The 27,305-nt window shown below is 40.6% G+C and overlaps 2 protein-coding genes across 2 annotated transcripts in view; one reads left to right on the top strand and one right to left on the bottom strand.

The window, feature by feature from the left end:
- The window catches only part of FANCM (Fanconi anemia, complementation group M), a 78,610-nt gene extending 56,722 nt beyond the window's left edge, over positions 1-21,888 (top strand). Inside the window, exons 14-23 of the mRNA XM_010579850.1 lie at positions 6,719-8,729; positions 10,675-10,754; positions 10,866-10,934; positions 11,448-11,585; positions 14,285-14,441; positions 15,480-15,586; positions 17,629-18,195; positions 18,964-19,348; positions 20,944-21,235; positions 21,726-21,888. Of these exons, the coding sequence (XP_010578152.1) occupies positions 6,719-8,729; positions 10,675-10,754; positions 10,866-10,934; positions 11,448-11,585; positions 14,285-14,441; positions 15,480-15,586; positions 17,629-18,195; positions 18,964-19,348; positions 20,944-21,235; positions 21,726-21,873 (3,954 nt within the window). The 3' untranslated portion in view covers positions 21,874-21,888. The remainder of the gene's footprint in view (positions 1-6,718; positions 8,730-10,674; positions 10,755-10,865; positions 10,935-11,447; positions 11,586-14,284; positions 14,442-15,479; positions 15,587-17,628; positions 18,196-18,963; positions 19,349-20,943; positions 21,236-21,725) is intronic.
- A 1,216-nt stretch (positions 21,889-23,104) lies between these two features.
- MIS18BP1 (MIS18 binding protein 1) overlaps positions 23,105-27,305 on the bottom strand; it is a 28,018-nt gene continuing 23,817 nt past the window's right edge. Inside the window, exons 13-16 of the mRNA XM_010579747.1 lie at positions 25,566-25,720; positions 24,813-24,897; positions 24,133-24,190; positions 23,105-23,354 (exon numbers count right to left, since the gene is read on the bottom strand). Coding sequence (XP_010578049.1) covers positions 23,263-23,354; positions 24,133-24,190; positions 24,813-24,897; positions 25,566-25,720 — 390 coding nt within the window. The 3' untranslated portion in view covers positions 23,105-23,262. The remainder of the gene's footprint in view (positions 23,355-24,132; positions 24,191-24,812; positions 24,898-25,565; positions 25,721-27,305) is intronic.

The raw sequence follows: 27,305 nt of genomic DNA on the forward strand, positions 1-27,305 counted from the left end.
CCATATTTTCATGGAAGTTACATACCGGTATCCAGGTCATTGCTGTATATCTCCCTGTAGTGTGGTGGGTCTCCCCCCTCCCCATATATTTCTGAAGTACTTAGCATGGGGACATCCCAGGCTAAGGAGATCAAATAGCAAATGTCAGCTTTCACCCATCTATGATGTCAGATAACAGAACAATCTGCTGTTACCAGGTCAGACATCTCTAGTACTAACTAGCTATCACTTCTGTCTAGGAAGTTTTATAAAATAAGTAGTTACTAAACCATAGATAAATTTATTTTCTTACTCTTCATATGTTCTTGAACATTCACTCTTGCCTCTGTAGCCTCTTTAATGATGCCTGTTCCCATAATTGCTGGGGTACATATGCCATATTTTGCTAATAAATCTTCCTTTTTAGGGATCTTTTGAGTGTTTTTATTGTGTAGCTGTGTTTGTTGTATAGCCAGATACTCTCTCAAATTAGAGTATCACAAAATAAGTACAAGCAGATAAACGAATAGTAGCCAATTGCTACTAAGCAGGAGCAGATGGTAGCTCTTCAAGAATCCCCAGCTGCTTAGATGAGCCTGGGTGTTGCAGGAGAAGGAGGTGTCAGACATTGACTTGGGATTTGAAGAAGGGTGTTGGGTGGCTGCATGAGAGATAGTTTGTGATTCATTCCAGGCAAACTGCATGAAAGCAAAAAAGCAACAGAATTGGTATCACATTATTGATGTATCTACTGAGAAATATCACGGCTTTTGTAGAAGGAAATTGTGGTTTCTCTGTCCCTTAGGCTTCTTTCATGAATCAACTAAATATATTTTTAAGGGTCATCTGATACAATATACTTGAACTTCCAAAAAAAGTTTTTGACAGGGTTCCTTCCCCTAGGGTCTCTTCTGGAAACTAAGCAATCGTGGAATAGGAAGGATTGATTATTCTGTTCATTAACCAGTTCCTGAAAGGTATAAATAATGGCCTGTACTCAAACGGCAGGGAGGTTAGCAGTGAAATCACATAAGCATAAAAATTTTTTAACCTATTTGTAAATGGTTTGGAAAAGTGATCATTTTTACAGCAGTAAGAAATTATTTTTTGGTAATAAAAGTAGAGGATGGCCATAAAGAATTACAAAATTTCCTAAAGAATTAGCCTGTGAGCAAGATCTAAAAAGTTGGTGAATTAAATTCTGTACCAATAAGTTCAAGGTTGAATGAAAGAGAAAGCTGCCTTAGCTAGGAAAGAGTTGTTTTGGATACTTCTTTGTAAACATCAGTTTAATGATCACTGTTACTCAAAAAAGGGATTAGAATTTCAGAAATCAGTAGAAAAGGGATATAAAATAAAGCAGAAAAAAATTGTATGACAGTCAAAATATGTCATATGCCTGTATCTTGTATATAGTGAAAGTTCATCCACTGCCCTTAAGGTCATTGGTGTAGACATAATTTTTAGCCAATGTAAGCTCACATTAAGTAGCCTAGGTGGGCAGATGGACATGTTTTGGGGAAGGAGCATTCTATAATTTCTTTATTTCTATACTTTTCTCAATTCTTGGTCAGATACAACACACTGGGTTAAAGCAGCCTTTGTCTGATAGCTGTGGGTGTTTGTCCTCTTGCATTCTTGTGCTTCAGTCTTGTTACTGGGCACTAATAAATACTATATAGTACATACTTTTATCTTAAACCATTTCAGAGAGGAACATAGTATTTTACTGTCTACAGCCCAATTTGTCAAGCAGGTGAGCAGGATTCCTGAAGGGCAGAAGCTCTCTTCGTAGGAATGAGAGGAGCCGAGGAGAACTGCAAGCTTTGATTTCCCTATCCTCCAGCAGTCTTGGATTGCAATGGAAGTGCAGTTTACCTTCCTCAGCAAGTGTGTGTTAACATATCCAATATATTAAAAGCAATAATTATAGCCTAGGAGATATTTGTAAGCCTTAGAAAAGTATTTGTGGGCAGTGGGGGAAGAATGGTCATGGTTTGAGAGCATTTGAGGCACAGCATTTTGTTGTCCAGAATACACTAAAGGGTGTCTTCTGCATGTTGAGGACCATGTGTGAGGGCAACACAAGCGTCTTCTCTTGAGTATTAAGGGACCGACTGATCCACCTACAAGGAAAACATTGTAACCACTTGTCATTCCAATAGATTGGAATATGCTGCTTTGGTATCTGCTCTACCTACTCATGCAAAATACTGTGTGAAAACCACCAGGCTTACTGCTGTAATTTTTGTTAATATTCATGCTAAAACATAAGTCAACCAGAAAATATACCCATGTGACTAACTATATTGGCAGTGTGGACTCCATGGGATTTAACACCTGGTATGAAAGCTGAAAATCCAAAAGCCTTTCTTCCCTAGATGTAACCAAAAAAACGTTCTGAAAATAGGTTCTGTGTTGTGCCAGAAAAGACTTAAATGTCAGTTGTTCATGCTGCTTTTACCTCTGTTTCAATCAAGCTTTTGATTAAAGAAGTTATAATTGTTAAAATCTAGACCTTATCTGTTTACAGACTTATCTTTTCATTTTTAAATAGCAAAATCAGCAAGGTTTTGGCAGGCATCTGAATCTCGTTAGCAAGTGTACCTCCAAAGCAGCTTACAAGGAGAGAGAGGTTAATTTTAATTTTGATAGTAGCTGCCTTAATTTTAAATGCTAGATAACAGTGTGTGTGTGTGTATACACATATATTTATATATTAGAAATGAAAATTTTAATATCTTAAGTTTACTCTTCCTTTTTATTTTCTATATTAAAAAACCTATTGCTTCTTAAACTGAATCAGTAATTCTAAGCAAGGTCATCGATTTAGTACAATAATGTAAGAGAGATCCCTGTTTTTCTACTCCTGCATGACCTATTTACTGAGTAGCTGGTACACACTGGAGCTTACTAGGTTATAGAAGGGCTTATCAGGTAATTTAAGATTCTGCCAGTACACTTTCAGGCTAAAATGTGATAATTATAATTCTGTCCTTTCACTCCATCAGTATTAACTAGACTCACTAGGAGAAAGTATTTTGTCTGGGAGAAGGTATTTTGAACTACTAAGTTGAACTAGAACAGTTATATAACTCCATGTAAGCCTGAAATTAGGTTACTAAAGTTTGTCCTAGATGCTAAATTTGTCTTCTGGACTTGTCCTGGCACACAGCAGTTCTGCTAGACTTCCCCCCATGCCCGCCGCCAAGTTAAAACGTAATTATAGGTATATGCAGTGGCCTAATGAAGTCCTTCAGTATAACAGCTCCTCGCTCTTCCTGTTTTCTGTGTTGTACTCGGTTACTTATCCATCCAATAAATTTCCCTGTTTTGCTCTCTCTGTTTAAGTTTCTTTAAAGATTTTGGCAGGGACTTTTTGAAAGCCTTTCAGAAAGCTGGGAAGATGGTATGCATGAGAGCATGTCAATGTTTTTGCTTGTTGGTCTCTTCAAAGAAATCTAATGGGTTTGTAAGGTCTGAGTTTTTGTTTTCAAAAGCAATATTGACACTTCTGAAGAAGACTCATCCAGTAATTATATTATCTGTTACAGCTTCTACTAATTTATTCAGTATGGAGATAAGGTTAGCAACCTATTAGGTTCTTCCCTGACCATTAAAAAATGGCACCACGTTTGCTGCCACGTAGTTCCCGAGGCATGTAAGCAAGAGATTACATACCACCATTACCAATTCAGGAACTTCATTCTTGAGTTTCTCTAGGTCCTTTGGATGACATGATATGGTTCTGTTACCTCTTACCATCCTAAACATGCAACTTCATGTTTGGCCATATGAAAACATGAATTATTTGCTCTTATCTGTTCTAACTCTGGTCCAGTTATGATTTGAATTATCCTTTTACCTACTCACACCCCTCATCTTTTCTTGCAGGTTTGATTAGGTTTGGTTTGCTTTACTTTGGGTTACTTAAAAAATGCGGAACAATATAGGGCCAAGAATGATCTGCTCTGCACCTCTTAGAAGCGTATTGGGTGGGCAAAAGCATCACCTACTTCTTTTTCAATAAGGTTTAGTGGTTTGGCAGCTAATCAATCTTTAATCCATATATGTTCCTATAATGCTTGGATACTTTAACTGAAATGTTACGCAACATTCAGTTGCTACTTACATACATCTAAACATGTTATCAACACCGTTATCTTGTCAACCAAATGTGTGTTCTCCTCCGACAACATTTGTGAAGTTAATTGGACCAGGTCATGTTTGTTGTTGTTTGTTACTCCTCTTTGATATCATACAGAGACTTCCATATCTGTGTTTTGACTGAGCTTGAGGGAAACTAATTATTTAGAACCTACACATATCAAAATCATACTTTAATCCTTTCATAGTAATTGTTTTCTTCACTATTTTGGTATTAAGACTTCTTATAAGTCAGCCTGTATAGCCTGTGGATCTCCTTGGAGATCTCTTTTTAAAAAATCCTAACTTTTAGTTTCTTTGGATATATTTGTAAATGGATAGCCTAAGCATAGGCAATAACTGTGTAGCAGCTGAGTAACATCTGTAGTGACAAATGGAGTAGGTGTTTCACAGCCCTTTAGAGACAAATCTCTAGCAATTGAACTTCCTCCCCCCGCTACCACTCTACTGTGCTGACCATATAGAAATTACATACGTTGTTGCTGAGACACAGGTGTTTATTGCTGTAAACAGGATTTGTAACCAGCTGTGCCCCTGACCCCAAAACAGCCTGTACACAGATTCTTCCTTATTTATTCTGCATATGATACTTTCTGTGGCATGTGTATGAAGTTAGTGATAAAATCTAAATTTTGATTTATTATTGTTATTGTTGTTACTACTACTACTACTGAGAGTGAAAAAATACTGTTAATTCTGGATAGTGTACTTTATCTACTGCAACCAGAAAGGATCCAAAACTGTGTTAGGATGTGATCTGTCTTCAAATGCATGGAAGACAGCTTTGAATCCTGTTTTCAGGAATACGTTTAGACAAGCCATGCAGCAGTAATTTTAGGTATGCTTATTTCTGCCTTGTGTAATGAGGTAGAATGACTTTGCAGAGTATTTTTCAAACCTTGTTTTCCATGATTGGCTCCTCTAGCTCCCGTAAGGAGTCTAGCAGTAAAAGGTTGTTCAACAGCAGCTCTAGGTGTACTGTTTGTAGAAACCCAAACTGTTTAATTTCTTCACAGTCTCTTTTGGAAGAGATGCCCTGGTGGTCCCAGGGGTCCCAGTTTTATCAAGATGTTGGTGTCACAGTGCCATTGGTTAGAACAGCTCTGGGAACTTTCGTAGCAACTCAGTTACACAGAGACCAAGTGTTGAAGAAATGAGAAGTCATGTTCTCTGTGAGTGAAGACCAGGGGTTGTGCCCATGGGAGAAGAGTCCACACATTGCTTGGGTAGATGTAATAGGGAGTGATGGATCTAGCTTGTGAAGAGCTAGAGAAGGATGGGAGGTTACTATACGCTGCTGGAAGATACAGGTGCTGTTGGAGTTTGAATAGTGAATATCAGCATGACTAGCACAAGCTGAAGTATAACTGCTGTAATAATATTCTTGTGGGACAGTGAGGAGGGTTCAAGAGGTTATGATTATGAGGACCTTATTTTTTTCCTACTTATATATGCTAGGACTTTTGGAGAATGTTACTTGTATAGGAAGCAGGTAGCCTCTTATTGTAAAAGTCAGTTTTATCACCCACTATTCTATAAAGCTGCCTTGTTTAATTTCGGGGACTAATGAGTCTAGGGATTCATCTGCCTGAACTGCTAAAAAATAATTGTGCCTTCTGTTTAGATCTTACATCCTCATTTTTATTGTTTATTAGTGAAACAGGTTTGAACTTTGAAGGAGTATTTCAAACCATTCCTTTTAGAGCCTCATTTGACCCTAACTGTTCCTTTTGGAGATTGCATGCCTGAATTTTGAAATCGTAATTTAAAAGAGAGAGTGAGAAGGACTATAAATAAATAGCTTTTCCATCTAGGCAGTCCTTGTATGGATACCTAACTGGGAGTGATGTCAAAGTCTATTGTGCTTTTTTCAAGTGTATTTTCAAGAGTTGGTTGCCTAGGTCAGTGCCTTTTTAAACAGGAGATTAATAAGCATCCATGGGAAAAAAAAAAAAAAGTTCAGAGTATGTAAGTGAGAAGTTCTTAATGTGCCATCAATGGCAATTGCCAAATTACAAACGATAGTACAAAGAGAACAGAGAACTTCAGGCTCGCTTGTGCTTGAATAAGAGTTTCTTCTGCTCACAGCACCTTTCTCAATTTGCTAGTCCTCCCAGAACTACAGCCTGTAAGCATTAGCCTGTCTGAGGATAGAATACCTTGCACATTTTATTGCAAAGTGAAGTTGCTTGCTGTTAATGTTCTGAGAACTGCATCCTAACTGCATGACACAGATGCTCAGTGCAGAATATTGTGGATTGGTGCTCTGTTAAATGCCATCTTTATTTATGCATGGTATCTTTTAGTCTTTCTAAAACATTCAGGTTTGACTACCCAAGCATGGATTTGCAGTTGCTGGCAGCAAACGGGTTTTTTTGAGAGTTGTGACCTTAAATGCAAAGCACTTTCCTTTTTTTTTTTTTTTTTTTTTCTTTTTTTTTCCTTTGTTTTCTCCTTTCTAATAACCTTTAGGAGTATGAAAACCTTTGTCACTTGTTTTAAATATCCTTATGACAAGTCCTTGTAAGCCTGTATGTATTTATAGTAAATATTGCATTGTCTTTGTCACCAGGGAGATTGCAGCTATGAACTGGAGATTCAGCCTCACTTACGTATTGAAGATGTTCATGTTCAAAGGAATAAAAGTCATCTTTCCATGATCAACTCCACATTTGATCAGAAAGCATGTTCATCTAGAAAAGACATGGCACACAGATCAAAAGTAAAACCATTTTTACCTGATACAAATGATAATGGGAGTGAATTCTTTACCACGTTTAAAGTAACAAAAACAAAGACTCCCAAAAGATCTTCCGGATTAAATTTGGAAGTGCCTGTGTTGCCTACAGATACTAATACTTCGGCTTCTTACTCAGAAAGAAGGCTTGCTCTGGTTGAAAATACTGACCAGGGCAGTCAAAAGGATGAGGAACGAGAGGTGACATTTGACTTAAATGAATTTATTGACCTGTGTGACAACAGTGAAAGTAGTATAATTCATGAAAGTGCAGCAATAAAGGAATACAAAACTGTAGATAAAGCTTGTAGGTCACTGGGGACAAATGACGCAGATTCGGGTTATAGTAGCTTCACAGTTGAGAAATCAGCTGTGTCCTCTGACTTATTTTATCTTCCTGAATCATATGTGGATTCGTTTGCACTTGTGAGACCATCTGAGGAGCCTTCTTGGTTAAATCAAGTATTTTCCCACGTGAAAAGGCTTTTATTACAATCTCCTCCCTCTCTGAATAAACTTTATGATTTTGAAAACATGATGAGAAATGAAGAAACAATATGTCCTTTTCAAAACGTTATTTCTGATAGTTATTCAGAAAGACTGCAGGACAAAGTCTTTCCTGCATCTTCAGAAGTTAATTGTTCACTGCTGCTCTTTGAAAATCCTGAACTGAAAGTCACCAGTGAATTGTGTGCTTCTGTAAGTACCTGTTTTTCAAAAACCGTATCATCTTCTGAAACTGCTGTTGTTAGTGCCAAAGAGGAACTTCAGTGGAACGACAGCTTTGATAGTCTGTTTGCCAATAAAGAATTCACTGAAATTCAAGAATTCACTGACATTCGAAAGAAAACGCCAACAATAAATCACACTCTGACAAATAACCCTTCAATTAAGTATTTTGTTCAAAAAGATAAAGAAGATCTTGAAATTAACAAGAAAAATTTGATTATTGATGAAGAGAAGAGAATACACTTATTTGAAGATGAACGCATTTATGACACAAATAATGGAATTTTTTCTCTGAGCAATAAGCATTTAGTTCGGTCAGATTCAGGTGAGAGTGTTACTAGGCCAGTTGCAGAGCGAGGCTCCAAGTGGTTTCCTCCAGAGATGTGCTGCGTGAACCCTGACAAAACCTGCAAGGAGCAGCCTATAAGCAGTGAAACCACAACCGTGGAAATGTCAGGTGATATTAGTGTGACCGAGCAGTTTCTGGATAACGATGATCTTTATGACTGTTCTCTAGAACTGTTCTCTGTTAACTTTGATCTGGGATTTTCCATCGAAGAGTGTGAGAATGAATTCTTTGAAGAAAATGTAAATATTAATAATACCAGAAAATTAAACAGTGCCTCAGGGAGTCATGCAGATGTTAAATCCACTGAAGATAAAAACAAATTACTGAATGATAGCTCCAGACTTGAAACATCACCAAAACGGGATTGCAAAAGTTTTGAGAGAAGAGATATTTCCACACCATTGCCATTCCGGAGCAGGAGCATGAATGATGGAGAAGGGACTGAGGATGCTACCACTGCAGTGCCTTTCTTGAAGTCAGGAGACAGAAGAACGGGAAGTGGATCACCTGAAGCTTTGGCCTCTGCACTCACTACCCCAACAAGTAGAAAGGTTATGAATGTTGAAGCTATCAAAAGAATTCCTATGAATATCTTCCCTAGTGCCAGGGAGGAAATTCCAGAGGTGCCTCTTATAGATAAAGTAAACAAAAGCCCACGTAGGCAGAACTTCGGGAGTTCAGCTGTGGATGCACTTGATTCCCCTTTAGGAAGAACTGAAAACCTGGAAGATGCCAACCTTTGTAGTTCACGTATATCTCCTGCTGAAGGTAGGGATTTCAGTGGTACAGTTAGTTAATACCTTCATGTTTAAATAAATAGAATCCAGTATCTTTTGGATCCTCAATTTAGTTTTATGACTTAGGTGGGAAGGATGAAAGGAAAAGGGAGTAATGGTTGTAATACTAGAAGTTGGGACCATGGGAGACTTTCCAGAAACTTAACCCTGCATATGAGCTTAGCCATTTGAGGCTGAAACGCATGCATGTGTATTGGAGGAAGTACTCGGAATTAAACCTCTTGTACCGATTCGCAAGTGCTAACAGTGCAACCACATGACACAGTTTTGTGAGCTAAAACTGCCTTTAAAGCCCTTTTTTAATCTTCTCAGTATCTGATTTGTAATCATCTGGATCTGTTGCACTTCAGTCCCTGAATTCATGCCTTCATATTTTCCTTTCATTGTTCCTGAGGAATAGAAACTCTACTGATGGATTTCTTTCAGTTTAGTTGCATGACAACTGACTTGTATTTAAAATTTTCTGATTATAACTTCAGCACAAACCAGGATTGTCTTAAAAATATTGACTGTTTGTAGGCTCTATTCTATTTTTATTTCCTCCCTTCTTTCTCCCCTTCCATCTTTTTCTCACTTGGGACCAATATGTCATAAAAAAATATTTTATATTCAGATATTACCAATATATAAATGACTGTCATTCTTCACTCGCTAGTCACTTACAGGTCATATTCATACCCTTTGTTGTATTTATCTCAGAATAACCTTGAATTACTTTCAAAATAATTCAGGCTTGATAGTTCTTAGTCTGATTCATAGGGCTCATTGAGTTTTTCTGAATGGTTTAGTTACTGCCCTTAAAAATTGAAACAAAGCATAAGCGGTCCTTTTGGTGGTTAAAGCATCTTTTTTTCCTTCTCTTTGATTTTGTCTGATAGTCATATTTTCCGAAGATGATTGATTCTCAAATGCAACCTGTCTTACTGAATCATCACACCTTCAAACTGATATGTTAGTTTGCTGAATTCAAAAGTTGTAATCTATTTAATAAAGAATAATAAAAACCCCCTCCAAAATCCCTAAAAACAAAACCACAGAAAGAAACAAATTGCTGTTTTAGAATTGCAGGGTTAATACTAAACCTGGATCAGGTTCTAAGGGCTTTGTCCGGTTGGGTCTTGAAAACCTCCCTGGAGAGTGTGTGTTGTTGAAATGATAGTTATTGGTATTTAAATATGTTATTCTAGAAGTGGAATGTTTAGGAATTTTGTGCTTTTCCTTAAAGAAATTCAAACCTTTGAGTGATTTAGTTGGAACCAACTCTCCATCCCACCCTATCCTGCCATACTCCCAAAGAAACAGAGGAAAAAGTAAGCCAGAATGCCTTAGCTGCAGTTAATGTTGAGCCTGCTTTGGGGTAGGAAGGGTGTTACACTAGCCAGCCTGTCTACTACACTGAGTCCAAGGTCTCTGTCAGAATTGGAGCTTTGTCATGCAGAATGTGAAGGAAGATACTGTGTTTCATAAAGGCAGTCCTTTGTGAAAACAGAAAGGCTGCAGTTGTTTGAGAAGGAATTGGAAAGAGGACTTTTCAGTGAGTTCTGGTTTTGCTTCAATGCACCCAAAGGGATATGCGTTACAAAACGCTTCCAGAAGTGTAACTCTTACTCAACTTCTAAGAGCTTCTTCTCTTGGTTTCATTTTTCACCTCCCTTTTTCTGTATCTGTACTGCCTGGGGTAATCACTTCCACTCAGAGACTCTCCAGGGAAGTAGGATTTATTGTACATCTCAGCTGTAGATTATTTATTTTGATTAACAAGGCTAAAGAGAACAATATTTGCCACACCGATCAATAAGTAATCTCCTTTGTAGGTACTTTTATAAGAGAGACAGATTTTGATTGCTTACTTATAGCAATATTGTATTGTGAACAATGCATTTTCTTGTGAATGTTGTTTACTATTTTTTCTGTAGGAGCCAGCAGTGAAAGTGAAGAAGAGATCGTTTTCCAGAGACAAAATAGGAAAAAAAAGAATGTTTTGAAGTCTCCTGATGTGAGTCTTAGAAAAAAAAAAGGAAAAAAAAAAAAAAAGAGAAGCAGAATGACTAGTCAAACACCAAAACAAAAATCCTCATTGCAGTTATACTTATTTCTGTTTACATAGGTTATGAATGATAGTGATTTTGAATCACCGATTCGTGCCATCAGAAAACGTCGACACCCACTTAACATGGTTAGTAAGTGCTTTGGTGAGACAGAAGAAAAATAATATAAACTCATTTACGGAGTGTATGTATTGAAACATTTACTCTTTCTCCAGTCAATAAGTGTTCTTATTAAAAGTATTTCATGCTGTCTGACCTAAGGCATATTAGAATGTAATTGCTTTCCTTCCTTGAATTCTTTCCTGAGGTCTCCCAAGATGACTACTGTTATAGGCAGGAGAGCTGAGCCTCTCCTTTCGTGCAAGGCAGTAAATAACTTTTCTTCCACAAAGCTTTGAATCAAAAAAGAAAAAATTCATGTCACATTTAACCTGATTTTTCTTCTAAAGAACATGTTTTTTTCTGTTCCTTTTGTATTTAATAAGATGATTAGCATTATTGCATTATTTTGCCATAGCAAATCAATTGCAAAAAATCAGGCATTGCTGAAAAAAACCCCACATATTGAAGGATGACTGTGTAATTAAAATATTGCTTGCTTTAGTCTTACTTATTGAAGTGTTTGTGAAACGTTCCTCTAGTCAGACGTGTCCAGTGATGACAGCATGGATTTTCACAAGAACTCAAGTAGGACCACACATAGCAGCCCTGCAGCCTGTAACAAAAAACAGCTAAGAAGTATGAAACGGCAAAAGGTCAAGAGCAATTTTACATACAAGGTATGTGACGTTACATGTCTCTCTTAATATGTTGAAGGTCATATTTGGAGCAGTGTGCACTGAAGTTGCAATGTAGGTAACTGCTGTGCTTTGTCATAGGTGTGTGTATGTATGCGAGTGCGCATTTGCAACATTGCAAAATCTGGTTCAGAAGAACGTGTCTTTGAACATGAGCAGCACATTACCAAACAAAACCAAAAAGAGGCAGGAAGAGACTTAGTGAGATTCTACTTTCTGTTCAAACTGTAAGAATGAACTGAAAGTATTTGCTAATTTGTGTATATTTAAATTAAAAAAAAACCATGAAAATGCTAGAAATGTTGAGCACTGGTTTCGCATACTTAAGATGAAAATTTACTGTGTCATCGAGTCATTCATTCTTGTGTGTATTTTATGGCCTAAAATAATTGAGCTTCTGTCTATTTTATGGCCTTTGTAGGATCTCATGATACAACTGTACTACAGTAGGCATGCAGTTGGGCAGTTTGTTTCTAAGGTGTTGTTTAGGAGGGTTGAGGCTCATAGCTACATCATACAAGTTTATTGCAAACATTTGAGATGAAATCTTGAAACGCTGGATGGCGATCTTAACCCTCACATCCATTGCCTGACTTTCAGAGGAATCTGCGGGGCCCTGTGTAATAATGTTCTGAAGCAAAATAACAATTTACATTACAAATAGAAGATACTCAAAGATCAGTCAGACTCGGGAAGCTCAGGTTCTTGTCCAGAACTTATGCTATTAGAATACTTGATCATATGAATTTACCACCTACTCTAATGGTTTCAACTTTGAACATCTGAAGACAGCAATGGTCCCTTGACCCCAAAGCTTAAATCTTAACTTAGTATTTTACACTTTAATCTGTCACTGCATCAGGAATGGAGGCAGGAGAGGATGCAGGGCCAGAATCATATATTCATAGTAAGTTGAAAAGCTCTTAAATATGCATGGATGTAGTTCCACTAGGCAGAAATCACTGTTATCAGGGCTCTGGGGCACATTGTTGGATATTTTTAATGTGTTAAAGATAATCTTCATTATGGAGGCTTCCCTATAGGATCAGGATTTTCCATTCTGGAATATGAAGAATGGGGTAGATGAAAAATACATTTTTCAATTTTATTTAAACATTTATTTTTTTAATGTGAGACCAAAAGGTTCATGGAAAGAGAATGTGTATACTTATGGAATTCTACTCTGCCTTCACACATCATCTTACCTAAACATCCATAGTGATGAACGTGTCAGAATTCTGGATCCACAGAAGATCCAAGACATCAAAATCATTCTGATCAGTCCACCACCAGTTACAGTGTTCTGTCAGAAGTACAGGTAATGGAGTTGTAAGTGCAGCAGAGATCTGCAGTTAGATTAATGGAGATTGTGAGAGTCCAAGGTGACCAGAATAGTCAGTGGCACTGAATTCAGTTTAAGAACCTGGTAACTTATTGTTTCCCACATGTGACCAGACTCTTGACTGTTAGTTTCTGGTGTCACAGTGCTTTTCATACTGCAGGGTTTGTCCTCTCCATAGTCCTTCACAAATAAGAAGGATTAAGACTAATTGGCAATAGCATTGAGAGTTCTTTCCTGTAAACAGGTGACCTCCAGTGTGTTTCAGAATAATCAAAACTGTTCTAGAAAAGGAACTATTAATAATGCCTGTCATTCAGGCTTACTAAATGGTGTAAGCAAATAATTAAAAGACTTAGGGAAATTTGAAAATCAGAGATGTCACTTATTGTAGCACAAGATGCCGTAGTCTTCCATGTACTAAACTAAAATTTACAGCTTTGTGCTTTTTATTCAAAGTATTTTGAAAGCAAACAAATCATTCTTTTTAAATCATTGGGATACATAATGTTTTGGGGGAGTTCTTTTCATGTTTTACTTTAGTACTTTATAGCTGAAATTATAAGATAAAAAGCTAACTTAATCTAAATTATCTCTGACAAAACATCTTCCTGAATTCATTTATTTTGTTTCCATGTACATTCTTGTGAATGTTTTGTTGTCCATTTTTGATGGAACTTAGTACCAAGGTTTGTATCATGTCTCCTGCACTGCAGTTCATATTTGAAGTGCCTCATCTTCCCTGAAAGAAGAGCATTTTCTCAATAATGAGTTGCATTGTCTGATGAATTAATGGAACAGTTAATCCTAAGTCCTGAACAGAAAAGGGAAAACCAGTGTGAAGTCTGTATCTGAAGTTTCTAGTGGGCTTGAGTTCAGAGTAGTCCAGCACTTCTAAATCAAAACAGATTTTTGAAAGCAAATAAAATGAGTAAAACTAGATTTATAAGTTACAAAGTAACCTAATATTTTTGGGTAGCTTAGCTACAATCTGTTAGTAAACTCTGCCTGTGCTATTAACTAGTCTAGGTGCAAATAGTGCTACATGCTCAGGTTACCTTTGGCCAGTGCTTTAAAATGGATGCCAGCTTCACCCTTCTGTGCTGGTGGGACAGACATTTGTGCGTTGTCCTGTATTTCACTGAACTTTGTGTTCTTTACATCACCTTTCCCTGTGACGGATTCTCTTTTCAAAGCCAGAAGCCTAATAATATCTGTGATCATCTCAGTAGCCAATGTTCTGAAGTCATGAACTGATTTAATCAGAGGTCTCATATGTAACATTAGTTAATTGGGGGCCAGCTCCTAACTGAAATTTTGTCTGGATTTTTTTCTTTTTTAGAATGCAGCAAGACAGTTTCTAGATGAAGAAGCGGAGCTGTCCCAGCAAGATGCAGACTGTGTTTCATCTGATGAGAGTGATGACACAGAGAACGAGCTGAACTCTTCACTTGCTCAATTCCTGAATGATGATGCAGCGGTCACACAAGTGTTAAATGGTGAATGAGGAGAGTTGTTTATGGTTCTAAGATAAGGGGTATTGGTTAGTAGGTGGTGTATGATAGGCATGGCCATTCAGTCAGCTAAGTCAGCTAGTATGTGAGAGCTAATAAGCAGTAACCTCCTCAGCTGTGGTACATCAGGGGCTTTCCCTTTCCTGCTTTTTCCTTTTTTTTTTTTTTTTTTTTTATTTGCATGGTTTTCTGATGTAGTAAGTTCCTCACTGGAGTCTCTACTGCACCATAGCTTTGGGCAGGCTGGAGTCAGTTCTTTGAGGATTGTGAGGGCAGGAGATCGCCTCTCGCTAAGTGTCAACCACCCCCTCATACATCATTAGACTGAACAGAAACACAATTTTTCATTTCACTTAGAAATTTCTAAATCTTTCAGGTCTTCTGTTACACAGAAACCTAAAATATGATATGAAATAACAATAGATAAAATGACAGTGTTGACACTGACAGAGCTGAGTAGGTAATGCTGTTTTTTGGCTGAGGTGGTTTACTTACTCGTGTGCTTATGAACTTTGTCTTTCCCTGGGATATTTGCCTCATGGAATCATCTTTTTACCGTTTAAGATTCCTAGATGTTGCTGAGGATTTTCCTCCTCCACTGGAACTGTGAGTTGTTCCCTGCAAGATCCTGTGTGGGCTTCAGTACACCCATCCCTTTCTCATACAGTCTCTGAAATCAGTTGTGTCTGGTTTGGGAAAAACTTGCAACACGGAAAACTGAGTGATTTGGGTTTCCTGTGACTAATATTGCTCTTCTCCCTGTGATGGGCATCCAGAGCTCTGCCTGCTGGGAAAACTTTCTACATGGCAGCTTTCATGACAGCAAGCTGGGTAGACCTAGTCCTTTGCTTTGGGATTTCCAGAGATGTCTGGAGAATTGCAAATTTTTGTTTTGTGAAATACTTGTTTTTGGGAGACTATAAAGGAATTACTTAATATGGAAAACATGATGTAACAGTAATGAATTAAAAATTGTATCCTTAATAATACTGTATTCTCTTTTATCTTCTTGTTTTAATTCAGACTGTGAGATGACAGGAGTTTACCTGAAATCTGTGCGTAGTCCAGCTCTTGGCAATAGATATAAAATGGTTCATCGTGAATTCAACAACATGGAGATTTTCTCACAGGTATGAAACGAAATGATTGCTGTCCTTTTGAAATTCCAATTGTGTGTGACTGTATTTAGGTTCTGATCCTACTTTGAAGTGTAGTTTGCAGCCTATTGTTGATAAATTAATAAGTTCTAACAAAAGACTTTTGACTGCATTTTGCTCTTTAAGTGAAAGTGTGCAGACACATATGCTTTCATAGAAGCATGCACACTTTGTTCTTCAGCCAGAGAGAGGCTGTCAACCAGTCTGAAGCAAAAGCATCCCAATCCCTAGTTGTCTTTTCACCAAAGAGCAGAGCTCTTACGGTGACCGTTGTTGATCGATGTAGGACTGCATGGTGCTTCCAGGGTCGGAAGCTTATATTCCTCCTCTCCGCTGTCTTCCACTGTCACAGAGGATACTGACTAACATCTTCCGAGGAAGAGTCCTCTCACCCAGCATGTGATGTTTCCAGTCTCTTAACCGACTTCCCAGTTTGGTGAAACAAGCAACCCCTAAAGAGAGGTGTAACAGTTGGGGCATATGCCTGTTACCCACCTGTATGTCAGATTGCCCTGCGCTCTTCTTGCCAGGCAAGCAGGAGTGCCAGTAGATCAAATTTTCTCTAGCAATTGCAAGGTTAGCTCCTGAAACGTAAGTTTGGAAACATTTATGAGAAAATAAGGTAGCATATTTAACAGTGCTTGTTGCTGCTCCTCAGCACTCTCTGGCAGGGTTCCTCTCGCTGCCCAGTGTCCCCAGTGTTACTGGAGACTGACCCTTTACGTGGTCCCCGGGTGCTAGTTGTGCCCCTGCCGCATGGGGTAACTACTGAGCATGAATGAGTTTCCAAAGCAGATCCTTAGCCAAGCCCTTGCCCTATTACATACAGTATCATTATGCACTAGTTCTGTGTACTCATGAAAGTGCCAGTGAAACGTTGCTGGATTATCATAACGGAGCTTCTTTAGAAATGTTAACTTCTTATTCCGGCTGCTCCTGGCTTGGTTCGGTTTCTGTCATGCCTGGTTGTGTTCCCCTTCCATGTGAATGTTGTCACAGTGCTCAGCTGAGATGTTTCCTACATGATCTGTCTTCTGGGTTCTGTTTTACTCTGAACTTTCCATACATCACGATATAAATCACTTGTACAGTACTTTTTAGTTACTTAATTTTCCCTTGTTATTTCATAGTGACCAAAGAAATCACAGAATTGGAAAAACAGATGCTCAGGATGGTTCCTTATCTCCCCCTATTTTTTTTCTGTATCCTGTATTCCTGATTTTTATATCACCTTCAGCAAAATAAAATAGACATCTATATTTGATAAAAAGGATAAACCACTTTTATCTTTTGTTTGTTTTTTTTTCTTTTGTTAACACACAAAAATACAGATTGTGCCCACTGATTATTTGCAAGCAGATAAGAAGAATGTGTGGGACTCGATTTCCAGGCAGCCTCAGCTTATTATGTCAGTTTTGTTGTTGCTTCAGCTGAGGCAGAGTGTTGCTGAAAATGCAAAGCTTTTACACAATGCAAAGGCATCATAAAGTGCTTTTGCCAGCCAGCCTTGTGCATGTGCTGCGGAGTTCGTTGTGCACGTGGTACAAGGTGTGGAATCTGCATTTCTTCATGCAAAACCACAGCTTGTCCCCAGTGTGCAAGTGTGGCGGTTCAGAGTGCCTCCCCCTGTGCAGAGATGCACAAAGGAGATACTCCTGTCTGTAATTCCAACCTGTTTGATAGTAGTATTAGCGAGCGAGTCTCGTTTCTATTGTGATAGTACAATTAATATTCCCATTAAAAGCTTTCTGGTGATGAGTCACGGGCCTGACCGAAATCTGAGTGTACGCTTGTTCCAGGCACAGCTACGAGTGTGTCAGGGCCTCCAGGGAAGTAGCTCGGGAACTGCAGAGCATATTCAGTAGGGGAGGTTTGAGAGGTGTGAGAATCCCCTAGGCCCCGCAGTGCTTGTGTGTAGGATGGATTGGATAAGCAAAGAGCACCTATGGAGAGGAGGAGCAAAATCATTACAGTGTTTCAAAACTTAACTGGGTTTGGTTTCCCTCCCCTGCCAGATTCCTGAGCAAGACCAGGGTTACGCAGAAGACAGTTTCTGTGTTGGAGAGGAGGAAGAGGAAACTTGCAGAAAAAGTGAATCTAGTGAGGAGGAAGTGTGTGTTAATTTTGATCTCCTAAATAATGAGAGTTTTACTAGTGGAAGAAAACAATACCTCACTCGCCGCAGAAAAAAATTAAACCAGGCCAGGATGGAAGAGAACTACTCTGTCCCAATGCAAAAGAAGAAACCATCCCGAATTATTGTTCTCAGTGATTCCAGCGGGGAAGAAACAAGTGTCAGCAGTGAGAAGCCCATGAAAACAGACTGTTTCAGGGCAGAACAGGAAAATGCTAAGTTACCCACTTCATTGCCTTCAGTCTCTTCTGCGCAGCACAAAAAAATTGCTGGGGAAATCATTGCTCATCAGTCTGCAGAGGCTAAGAGTGAGATGCTTCTTGGCTTGAAAGCTGCGGTATCTGAAATGCTGGATTTTCACCCAGACCATCAAGTCAGGAGCACATGCTTTCCACCAGCTGTCGCTAGTTCTGATCTGGGGAAAGAGGATCTCCAGGCTGCCACTGAGGTTGGTGTCAATTCAAAACAAGGACCTTCCTCTTGCCTCATTTTGCCAAAGAATCCCACCCCGTGGGGACCTGTCCTATTGCACTGTTGGTTTGAAGGCTGTCAGTAATACAGCAGCAAGAGTGAGTGTGCGTCTGGGGATAAAGGAGCAGGTCTGTTCTGCTTGTACTGCTTTATGCTGTCTCCCGTTTCTTTGGTATAGGAAGCTTTTGTACTCTCAGGATAACTTGGAGAGTATCATAGCAGTCAATAAATAAAAACTGGGGATTTAGATACTATCCTGAGTCTGACAGTCATGGAGGACTATGGATGGCAGAGAATGTCCACTAATTCTTTGGTTTTTGTAGTTACAAAATACTCGTTCACTGTCCTAAATTGAGACCCTTCATCATTTAAGGTTGGATTCCTGATCTCTTACACTTTTCTGCCTGACGTATCATTTACAGTATTCAGTTTTTGTTGAACTCATTACTGAAGGCTGCATACTTTTGTCATTCAAGCTGCTAAATAATTAGATCAACTAATTTGGGAGGTTGTTTATAGGGGATTAAAGTGTTAATCTGAAAATGTTAATGTTTTGCAATATCAAAAAATACCTTTTTCTTTTTTTTTTTTAAGATTTTATTGACTGGATTTAAAAAAAAAAAGTTGACTGTATCTGTTAAGCATCAGTATTTGAAAACCATATCTTTTTTTATTGGCATGTTGTTCTTTGGCCTTACGCTTCTGTGATCTCTTAGAAATACTGTCTGACTTTCAACATTTACAGGTGGAAAGTTCTTTGAAGAACACCTGTAAGAGCACTTCAGTTCCAACTCGTTCTGCTTCCACAAAACCCTCTTCAGCTACAGCTCTCTTTTCACATGACCCTCTGGAGAAAAAGCCTTCCCTCTGTATTCTGGTAGACAGTCGTGAGATCTCCTCTGGAGCAGAGGTGATTTCTTCCTTGAAGGCAGTTCACGGAGTAAAGGTGCAGGTTTGCTCGCTGAGCAGCAGCGATTACATCGTGAGCAACCGCATGGCCGTGGAAAGGAAATTTCTGTCAGAATTACTGAACTCTGTGAATAGGAATAAAGTCACCCAGCGGATCCAGCGCCTGCAGGGCATGTTTGAGAGAATATGTGTGATTGTGGAAAAGGACAGGATTAAAACAGGTAGGTGTTCCCAGGCAGGGGCAGCATGGGGACGCACCGGTCTCCACTCAAGGCTTGTACTGGCCATACTAGCTTTCTGTATAATATGGGAGAGAAAGTAGATTGAAAACCTGTACCTTGAGTCTCTGTGGGAGTGTTACGTTAATAAGGTCACCAGCTGAACATTAAAATTTGTTTTGCTTTTGAGGGCCACTTAATATAGGCAGAGATACACAACTGGATCCCGAGGGATACATTGCATAATAATTACTGAGGCAGTGAAAAAGCAAGTTAACTCAAACATTATTAACTGACCATATTAATATATGCCGAAAAACCCAACTTCAAGACAGATTTCAACAAAGAAGGTGAGAATAGTAGAAGAAAGGAACAAGCACAATCTACGCTCAGCACTAAAATAATAGCGGACTCAAGAAAAATATTTTTTCTAGCAGTAACCTAACAAGTGGTATCTGTCAAACTGTATAGGAAAACTCTCATGGTTTAGAACCAGTGAGAATGGTAGCCGGCCTGAGCACACCATCCCACATACTCAGTCTACCTCCAAATTGTAGAGAGCAACACATAATGGCTGCTGCTTGAACAAGCAAAAGATAAGTCAGCTGAATGAAATCAGTTTTTAGAAAAAGGCAAAAAGAGTACTCCTACAAAGAGTTACCTGGGAAGGCTGTTTGAGCTATTGCCTTGTGTCACAAAGCACAGAACAGGAGTCTCAAAGATGCCTCCTGACTCGATTAAGCATTTGTGGAAAATTCAAGACTATTGCTTTAATTTAAATAGTTTGGACAAACCATTTGTTTTAATCCTAAGATCCAAATTATGCAATCAAACAATTTTAGTAACGCTGTCTATTCTCAGTGCCGTCTAGAAAATAATTGAGAGGTCTTGCTTGCACCTGCTTCACTGAAGATGGAACTAGAGCTCACAGCTCCAACTAAATTACAGATGTTCTGGGATATAAAACTCCACTATCGAAATCAAATTGTTGTGGATGTAGCTTTGGGTTTGTGACATAAATCTAATTTATTGATAGTTCAGATATGAAAACAATGATAGAATAGGTCACTGAAGATGTAGCTTCTCAGAGCAGGCTGTAGATAAGTGGATTGAGTTTGAGCTGCCTTTTTACCCTGCTGCTGAAGGTGTCATTCATCTTCATCGTTTTTGTCCATTTTTTTCTCATTATGCTGTTTCCAGAGTGTTGTTGGTTTCCTGTTTAACAGTGTTCAAGTGCATTCTTACTTTTGTAGCTTTACCCAAACCTCTTCTGATTCAGTCTGTCCTGTTGTTTATCACTTATCATGTGTTCCTCTCCCCTAATGACATTTAATTTGGAATTTCAGTGTTAATTCCTTTATAAATTATAATTATATTGTAATTATAAAATTCCTTATAAAAGTCCTTTGAGAACTTTATCTCAAATAACCAAGTAAATCCTGTTCCTATGACCCCTCCCTGCCTCCTTTCCCTGAGATGTTTTCCCTCGTCAGCAGGGGATCTTTGAGGTGTTTTGCTTTGCAGGTGATTCATATTAGATTTTTCACAGCAATTTAGCACTTAAATCTCACTGAGTTTTCTGTATTTTCACGCTGCAGGAGAAACGTCACGATTTTTCCAGAGGACGCAGTACTACGATGGTGTGCTCTCAGCCTTGGTCCAGGCCGGGGTCAAAATTCTTTTTAGCTCTTGCCAAGAGGAAACTGCCGGTTTGCTGAAAGACCTGGCTTTGGTGGAGCAAAGAAAAAATGCTGCCATTCGCGTGCCGACAGAGGTGGAGGGTCACAAACAGGAAATGCTCAACTTCTACTTGAGTTTTCCTAATCTCAGCTACCTGGCTGCTCTCAATATGTGCCATTACTTTGACTCCGTGAAGAAGATGGCCAACAGGTAACAGCAAAGATGTACGGCAAGTGCTTTGAGGCTTGGCTTACTCCTCTGTCTCATCCGGGGCCTCCCGCGGGGGTAGTTGCTCGGGCAGATCCTTTCTGTGCCTTTCAGTTACTGCCAGCGCTCCCCAGGAGCCTTCCTGTCTCTGCATCGGTCCCGCTCTTTCTTTATGCGTGTCTCTTCAAGCCGAGCAGGGCAATGACATGGGCTCTGCTTCCGCTGTCCCTCCTGCTGCCCTATTTTTCCTTTCCCTTCCATGGCATCCTCTGTTTTTTCTGCAGCTTTCTTAGGCTTGCTTAGTCTGGTGTGCTCACAGCCCTCAGAAACCCAGAGAGGTGACCGCCAGCAGCTCGTGGTGTTCCCATTGCTCTCCTCACACCGGCCACTTCTTGCCCGCTGGCTACTTTCCCCTTTTGTCCTGGTGTCATCCGTCCGCTGGACTCCAAAGAGCTGCAGGTGAGGTGCCCTCCTGCTGTGGTCTCTCTTACAGCTCCCCCTCCGACATTGCCACCGGCGCCCAGGTCAGCCTGCAGAAGGCGGAGGAGATCTACCGCCACCTCCACTACGGCTTTGACGTGCAGATGCTGCCCGAGAACCTCTGCGCTAAGGGGAGAAGCAATGCAGCTGCCAAGAGCTGAGTGGAGTGAAACTTTGGTTTCTGGAGCCCCAGGCTGTTTTTTGTTTTACTGCACTTTACTGAGTTTTGATTCAATGTAAAATATGTAAATAAATCCTTGCAGAAACATCAGGGCTTTTGGCATGCTCCATCCACTGCTGTCGGGTGCCTAATGGAGGGCTGAGTCTCTGCTGGGCACCAGAGTCAGACACAGCCCCGTGCCCCCACTGCTGCCGCCCGGGCTGCTGGCTGTCAGCACTGGGTGAACGTGTACAGGTGGGCATATGGCTCTGTGGGCAGGGCAGGACCCTTCCAAAATTCCTTTAAAAATGAGGATAATGTTTTGGCAAAGTAAAGCTTTCTGGCTTAGGCAGAAAGGTGGTGACAGAGGGGAAGGAGCCTCCTGCAGGACTGGTACCCAGGTTTCCTAGGAAAAAAGTGAACTCCACATGTGCCTTACTCTTCCTGCCCAGAACGCTGAAGGGTTTGCTAGGTTTGAAGTAGAGGGCAGCGAGGAAGTCCCCTCGTTCTCGGGTGGCCTCGCAGCTCGTCCCCTCTGCTGTCTCCAGCCCGTGCCCACTGGTCACCACCATTCCCTCCTGCTCTGGCTGCAGGTGATGCTTCCCCTGCCATGGGACAGGCTGCAGCTCGTTGCTGCCACACGGTGGCTGCCTGGCAAAGGAGCAGGTTTTTATTCCTTCCCTCCCCATCTGGAGCGTGTTGGTGAGGAGACCCCTACAGAAATAAGTGAGGGACATGAACAGAGATAAATAACCTTGCTGACACATGAGGTCCGGGGGACTAATAGAGACCAGCAACAGGCTGGCGTCAGCTGTTCATCCCTGTTCAAAAACAAGAGAGGGGATGAAAACTTGCAGGCCCAGCTGACAAGATAAACAAGACTGATGGGTAGCTGGTGAATACTGCTTCTCCCCCTCAAAGAGCATGATTCATACAAATAAGCTTGTCCTTTTTTATTACATTAAAGAAATGTAAAAATTCAGATTCTTAGTAGGAGGAGTTAAAAAGCAATTCCAATGAGTTGGAGCCTGTACAACTATAAGTTTATTGCACAGCTATGTTGCAAGAAGATATTTTATCTTAAAACAAATCAGAACTTGCCAGTAATTCATATCCATGTACATTTCCCCCTCCCCCAGGAGAACCAGGGCAACAGAATGGAAGAGCCTGGGCAAGAAAGCGCTACTTTGTACACACAGAAAAAATGACAGACGTTGCTGGAGAGGTAGCGAGGTGAGAATGGTGTTAAAACACATAAAAACACTCCAGGGCAAGGCTTCCGGACTGAACTCCTAACATGACAGGAACACCATCTCAGAGAGGTGGCCAAAGCCCTTGGCTTTGTACAAGAGGCACATAAGTACTGAACTAATAAAACCCACAAAGTTCATTAAACACAAAAATAGAAATCCTGTTCTTCATCCGAGGAATCTGCTGCCTCAGCCCCAAAGAGCTTCTCTACAACAGGGGTCTGTTTCACTTCTGCAATAAGAAAAACAGGAAAGTATTAGTGTGTGTGCCTGAGCTTAGAAAGCAGTTACAGAAGGTCCAAAAAGCAAAGACGCTTATGAGAAACGGAGTGTGGAAATGTCGTGGTTTAACCCCAGCCAGCAACCAAGCACCACACGCAGCCGCTCACTCACTCCCCCCCATCCAGTGGGATGGGGGAGAAAATCGGGAAAGAGTAGTAAAACCCACAGGTTGAGGTAAGAATGGTTTAATAGAACAGAAAAGAAGAAACTAATAATGATAACACTAATAAAATGACAACAGTAGTAATAAAAGGATTGGAATGTACAAACGATGCGCAGGGCAATTGCTCACCACCCGCCGACCGACACCCAGCTAGTCCCCGAGCGGCGATTCCCCGCCCCCACTTCCCAAACTAGATGGGACATCCCATGGTATGGAATACCCTGTTGGCCAGTTTGGGTCAGCTGCCCTGGCTGTGTCCTGTGCCGACTTCTTGTGCCCCTCCAGCTTTCTCGCTGGCTGGGCATGAGAAGCTGAAAAATCCTTGACTTTAGTCTAAACACTACTTAGCAACAACTGAAAACATCAGCGTTATCAACATTCTTCTCATACTGAACTCAAAACACAGCACTGTACCAGCTACTAGGAAGACAGTTAACTCTATCCCAGCTGAAACCAGGACAGGAAAAAATTATTAAAAGCAAAGATTGTGGACACCCAACAAAAGAGTGGCTATGTGAAAGTAAGCAAAGGAACCTGAAATGAAGGAGAAACAAGGAGTACTTACTGTTCTCAAAACTGAACCGGGTTCTGCGTGAAGCTGGTGTACCAAGCACACCTTCGGCCTGATGGAAAGGACAAAAAGGCTCTGCTCACACAGCTGCTACAGGAACGTCAGAACAGCGCAGGGGAACTGGCACAGAGTCAGTCTTACCCTGGAATTAAGTTGCCCTATCACTATGCTACATTTTCACTAAATAATCTAAACTGTTCAGCAAATGCTTTCACTAAACTAGAGGCAGAATTCATTTTTCTGCTTCTGGGATCTCAGCTTTTCATGGAAAAGCCAGAAGAATTACAAAACCCAGGATAGCAAAGGAATAAATACATCAATTCAGGGACTATCCGATACAAGGTGAGAATTAGTTTCCTTTCCCACTGTACAGAAGAATATAACAGGAACTTAATGTACCTGAAGATCACAGAATTCAAAAGCAGTTACAAATCCTGAAAAAAAGCAATGTATTTAACCCTGACAATAAATAGCTCTTTTCTAACGAAAAGAACATTTCTCCGAGAGAAATAGATACAAAACCCAGAAGTTTGGGCAGAAGTAGGAGAGGGTTCCTGTTTTCCCTCTTGAATATACACACTAGTCTGTGATCCCAGGATTCTTTTGCCTGCTGCTTAGCAAAACTTTGCATCCCTAAGGTAGAACTAGGTAACGTTCAAGGAAACCAGCATTACCGACTTCTTCTTGACCTTGTCCCAGGTGCCTCTGCTGCCCTGCGTGTTCTTCTGCATTCTGAATACGTGCCTGTCGTAATCATTCCTGCAGATGTAATCAAGCACCTTAGTGTCACTGGTGTGCTGCCTGCAGAATCTGCTGGATACACTTAAAGGCATTATACATACAGCTCTAATTCAGAAGGAAAAGTAGCATGGCCATTCAAAACAGTTGTTGTCAATTAAATATAACAGCAGCTCTGGGAGTATAACAAGACAGAAGAGTTTCATGAGATTACATGCTAGAACTCTTAATGCAAGTATCAGACAAAGCTTCATCATCTGCCCAGATGAAGTTCATTTCTTGTCCATCAGAGAAAATGCCACTTGCAGTGTAAGTTTCAAGGCAATTCCAGTTTGTTTCAGTAAAGCCTGAAGCAACTGGGTTATGAGGTTAAGACTCAAAATGAGCAGAGAAAGCTCTGCTGAGGCTGAAGCCCAAATCACTACCTTCTCCAAGGGTAAAGGGACACACGATTGGCCTTGTTTTCATTGCCCATGCTTGTTTGAGTAGCTCAAATGGCATGCACTGTCAAAGGAAAGAGCTTTCCTTAAACAAATCCCTCAAGGGCTGCAGGATTTCCTATGCAGTGGAAGTGAACTGGTGTCCCAGTTCCAAGAGTGACCTTTCTGAGAAGACAAAAAAAACCCCCCAATCTTGGGGAAAATGAAAAAGGAGAAGGTTAGCAGAGAGACAGTAGTACGAGTTCCTACCTGTTGATGGGTACCAGCATACCAGGGCTGATATGCTCACACTGAGGGGTTTTCACCATAGGGAAGACAGCTGAGGAAGGTGTGATCGGGTTGTCCGTAAGTGCAAAGCCGTCATCATCATCATCATCATCTTGGCTTCCCCAGAACGTTGGCAACTACAAAGCCACATCAGAGCAATCAATGACCTGCCCTTTTTAGCAAAAGTCTGCTGAAAAGGCTTCTCAGGGGTCTGCCTCAGAGTGGCGATAGGACACAGCCTCTTCACGACTCTGTGAACCTTGCTGGTGTCCCTCTTCCCCAAATGGAGGAGTCCCAGACTCTCTCGTCTCTCCTCAATAGGCAGTCGCTCCACTCCCTTGCTCACTTCAGTGGCGGTTTTGACTCCACTATGTCCCTCTTGAGATGCAGAAGCCAGCAATGTGCACAGTACACAGAATGCAGGTATGGAAGGACTCAACATAGCAGCCAAATGATGCCTCCGTCTTGCTCTTAATACTCCTCTCGTTGATGCCCAACATTTTGCTGGCCTTTTCTGGCTGCTAATACACATTCAAAAAATAATTTCTGATTCAAATTACAAGCTCAAAGCTGACCATTACTACTCAGGAGGAGGATTTCAGGATTACTCAGTGAGCTTCTGGTCCTTCCATTTTGAAGGGAGAGAACTGGAAATGTTCAGAGAGGAGCAACACGGATGATCAAAACACAGCAGGTCCTGGGGGGCGGGGAGAGCTATAACTAGCATCAGGGGTGAACAGGGACCAGGACAGTTATTTGCTGTCTCCTCCCCATGAGAAGAGGAGGACGAAGTCAGCAGATGCCAGTTCAGAACAAATAGAAGATTATGCTTCTTCACACAGCAAATAATTCAGCTCTGGAACTTAGCACAAGAAATTGCAGATGTGAAGAGTCTGCATGGGTTCAAGGAAGGGCTGGACTCGTTCATGGAAGGGGAATCCACTCCCAGCTCCTAAATACACAGAATTTCTCTCCGGAGGGATACCTCTCACCGTATGCAACAGAAGGAAGTTAGTTTGTCTTGTACAGCACGAGTTGGCAAAATGAATTTGGGAAAAAAAAAAAAAAAAAAAAAAAAAAGGAGAACCCTTTTGAATCACTGGCTGAAATTGCATTCTACCAAAAAAGGAGTCTCCTGGAAAATCCCTCTGCAAAAATAGGGTCTCTTGGACATGGATGCTTTGACTTTCATAGCCAATCTGCTCATACTAGTCATGGGGATTTCTCCATGGCACACTGCAGTTTACAGAAACCAAATTCTGACTTTCCCATAAGCTGTGACATTACTTCTGGGAGTGTGCCAGAATACAAAACCCCCTGTTGCTACAAAGAAAACCCAAAAAAGAACAAATCTATCAAGAGACATGGGGTGCGGTTTGGAGTCCCTGCTGGAACTGAGGCCCTAGTTTTGATAGGTGGAGCTCGCTTGGTCAGACAACAGCAAAAAGATGCGTCATGAAATACACTTCAAAAATTCTCTACAAGGGAAAATAATAAATCATTCCCGTAATAAATGAGTAGCTTTCTCTTTACAAATGAAAACAGAGTCTTAACTAACATCTAGAGGGCGTAATTGTGCTGCACCACAGCTAAGTGGAGGTTTGTCAGAGACGCGGTAATGCTCTCCAGCTCTGGTGCTGTGTCTGCCGGGGGTGTTTGGGGGCTGCAGGTGGAGCAGGAGGGGAGGGCACTCCTCCTGCTTTAGTTGCTGAAGGCGAGCCC

Source organism: Haliaeetus leucocephalus, unplaced genomic scaffold, assembly GCF_000737465.1.
Source record: "Haliaeetus leucocephalus isolate CR32 unplaced genomic scaffold, Haliaeetus_leucocephalus-4.0 Scaffold678, whole genome shotgun sequence".
In the NCBI taxonomy this organism is placed as follows: Eukaryota; Metazoa; Chordata; class Aves; order Accipitriformes; family Accipitridae; genus Haliaeetus; species Haliaeetus leucocephalus.